Here is a 1,409-nt window from a genome sequence, read left to right as displayed (position 1 = left end):
GTGTTGCCCCCCCTCCACTGGGCTCGCACCGGCGCCGTTACTGTTCAGCCGGAATGAAGCCACAGGGTGGCGCTTTTGGCACACGGCACCGGGCACCGACAGGCACCGTGCACTATACACCGTATGGCACCACACACCGTACGGCACCACATATCATACACCATACACGACCGGTGTCCAGCCCACGCCAACACTCCCAACACCCATCCCTTCCACCCTACGTGGCCACCAAGAGGCAAAGAGATGCAAGAGAGGTAAAGGGAGATGGCAAAGGGATGGAGAGGGGACCCGGTGACACCCCACTGCTCACCTGGGCCACCCTGCTGCGGTGCAGGGGCTGTGTGCTGGCGTGGTTCACCGTCCACGGCCCCAGGGACTGGCTGGGAAAGACAAGCACCGGGTGGGAAGGCCGTCCGGCCACGCGATGTCCGGGAGAGCCACCACAGCCTGTGGAAGGGACAAGGAGCTGAGCCCAGGAGAGGTCCAGCTTCTTGTGCCGAGCAGGGCACTGCTGGAGTGAAGCTCATGGCACTGGGAATCCCACTGGTTTCACGGGAGATGGGGAATCCCAGAGGCACAGCCTGTTTTGGGGGTCCTCACCTCGTAGGGTGTCAGCAGTGGCTTGCTGAAGGCTTCTCCCCAGTCGATGGAGAGCCGGGGACAGGCTACCTGCACCCACCTGGAAGGGAAACACATGGCCCCAAATGGGGATGAGCATTTTGGGATGAAGAAGCCACACGGAAGTCCCACAGCAGGCCCCTGGAAGGAAGCGGAGCAGGCAGGGAGTGAGGTCCCTACTGTGCCAAAGCCACCCTGCCAAGGACAGCCATGTCCTCTCCTTGCACAGCAAGGGCAGGGGTGCACAGTGCCAGCCCAAGTGACAGCAGGACAGATGTGGCAGGGACACCTTCCAATGGGAATTGGAGCCCAGACAGGGATGGGGCACCCTGGGGACCGCAGCACAGGGGATGTGAGGGGGGTCAGCAGCACTCACGCATCCACATCAGGGAAGAGCTGCAGCTTGCTGGGGAAGATCTCAGACAGCAGCACCCTCATGAAGGGCCGACCCAGGGCACGGAGACCTGCGGCCCCTTCCTGGCCATCAGACCCTCCGTGGGTCCCAGCTCTGCCCCACGGCCTCATCCCCATGGCAGTGACAGGGATCGTGGCCACGGCTGCAGCTCCATCCAGGCTCTCTGCAGCGCGTGCCTCAGCCTAATGAAGTAATTACAGCTCAATGACAACAACGGCCCCTTCCTGGCCATCAGACCCTCCGTGGGTCCCAGCTCTGCCCCACGGCCTCATCCCCATGGCAGTGACAGGGATCGTGGCCACGGCTGCAGCTCCATCCAGGCTCTCTGCAGCGCGTGCCTCAGCCTAATGAAGTAATTACAGCTCAATGACAACAA

The 1,409-nt window shown here is 62.3% G+C and overlaps 1 protein-coding gene across 1 annotated transcript in view; it reads right to left on the bottom strand.

Moving 5' to 3' along the window:
* Nucleotides 1-310: 310 nt before the first annotated feature.
* The window catches only part of DPH1 (diphthamide biosynthesis 1), a gene marked incomplete at both ends in the record, with an annotated part of 6,585 nt that continues 5,486 nt past the window's right edge, over nucleotides 311-1,409 (bottom strand). Inside the window, 4 exon segments of the mRNA XM_010010452.1 lie at nucleotides 311-415; nucleotides 418-447; nucleotides 601-679; nucleotides 995-1,095. Of these exon segments, the coding sequence (XP_010008754.1) occupies nucleotides 311-415; nucleotides 418-447; nucleotides 601-679; nucleotides 995-1,095 (315 nt within the window).

The sequence above is a fragment of the Nestor notabilis genome, unplaced genomic scaffold, assembly GCF_000696875.1.
Source record: "Nestor notabilis isolate BGI_N333 unplaced genomic scaffold, ASM69687v1 scaffold18582, whole genome shotgun sequence".
Taxonomy (NCBI): domain Eukaryota; kingdom Metazoa; phylum Chordata; class Aves; order Psittaciformes; family Psittacidae; genus Nestor; species Nestor notabilis.
The sequence above is the reverse complement of the archived record's forward strand: the minus strand, read 5'-3'. Positions and strand labels throughout refer to the sequence as shown.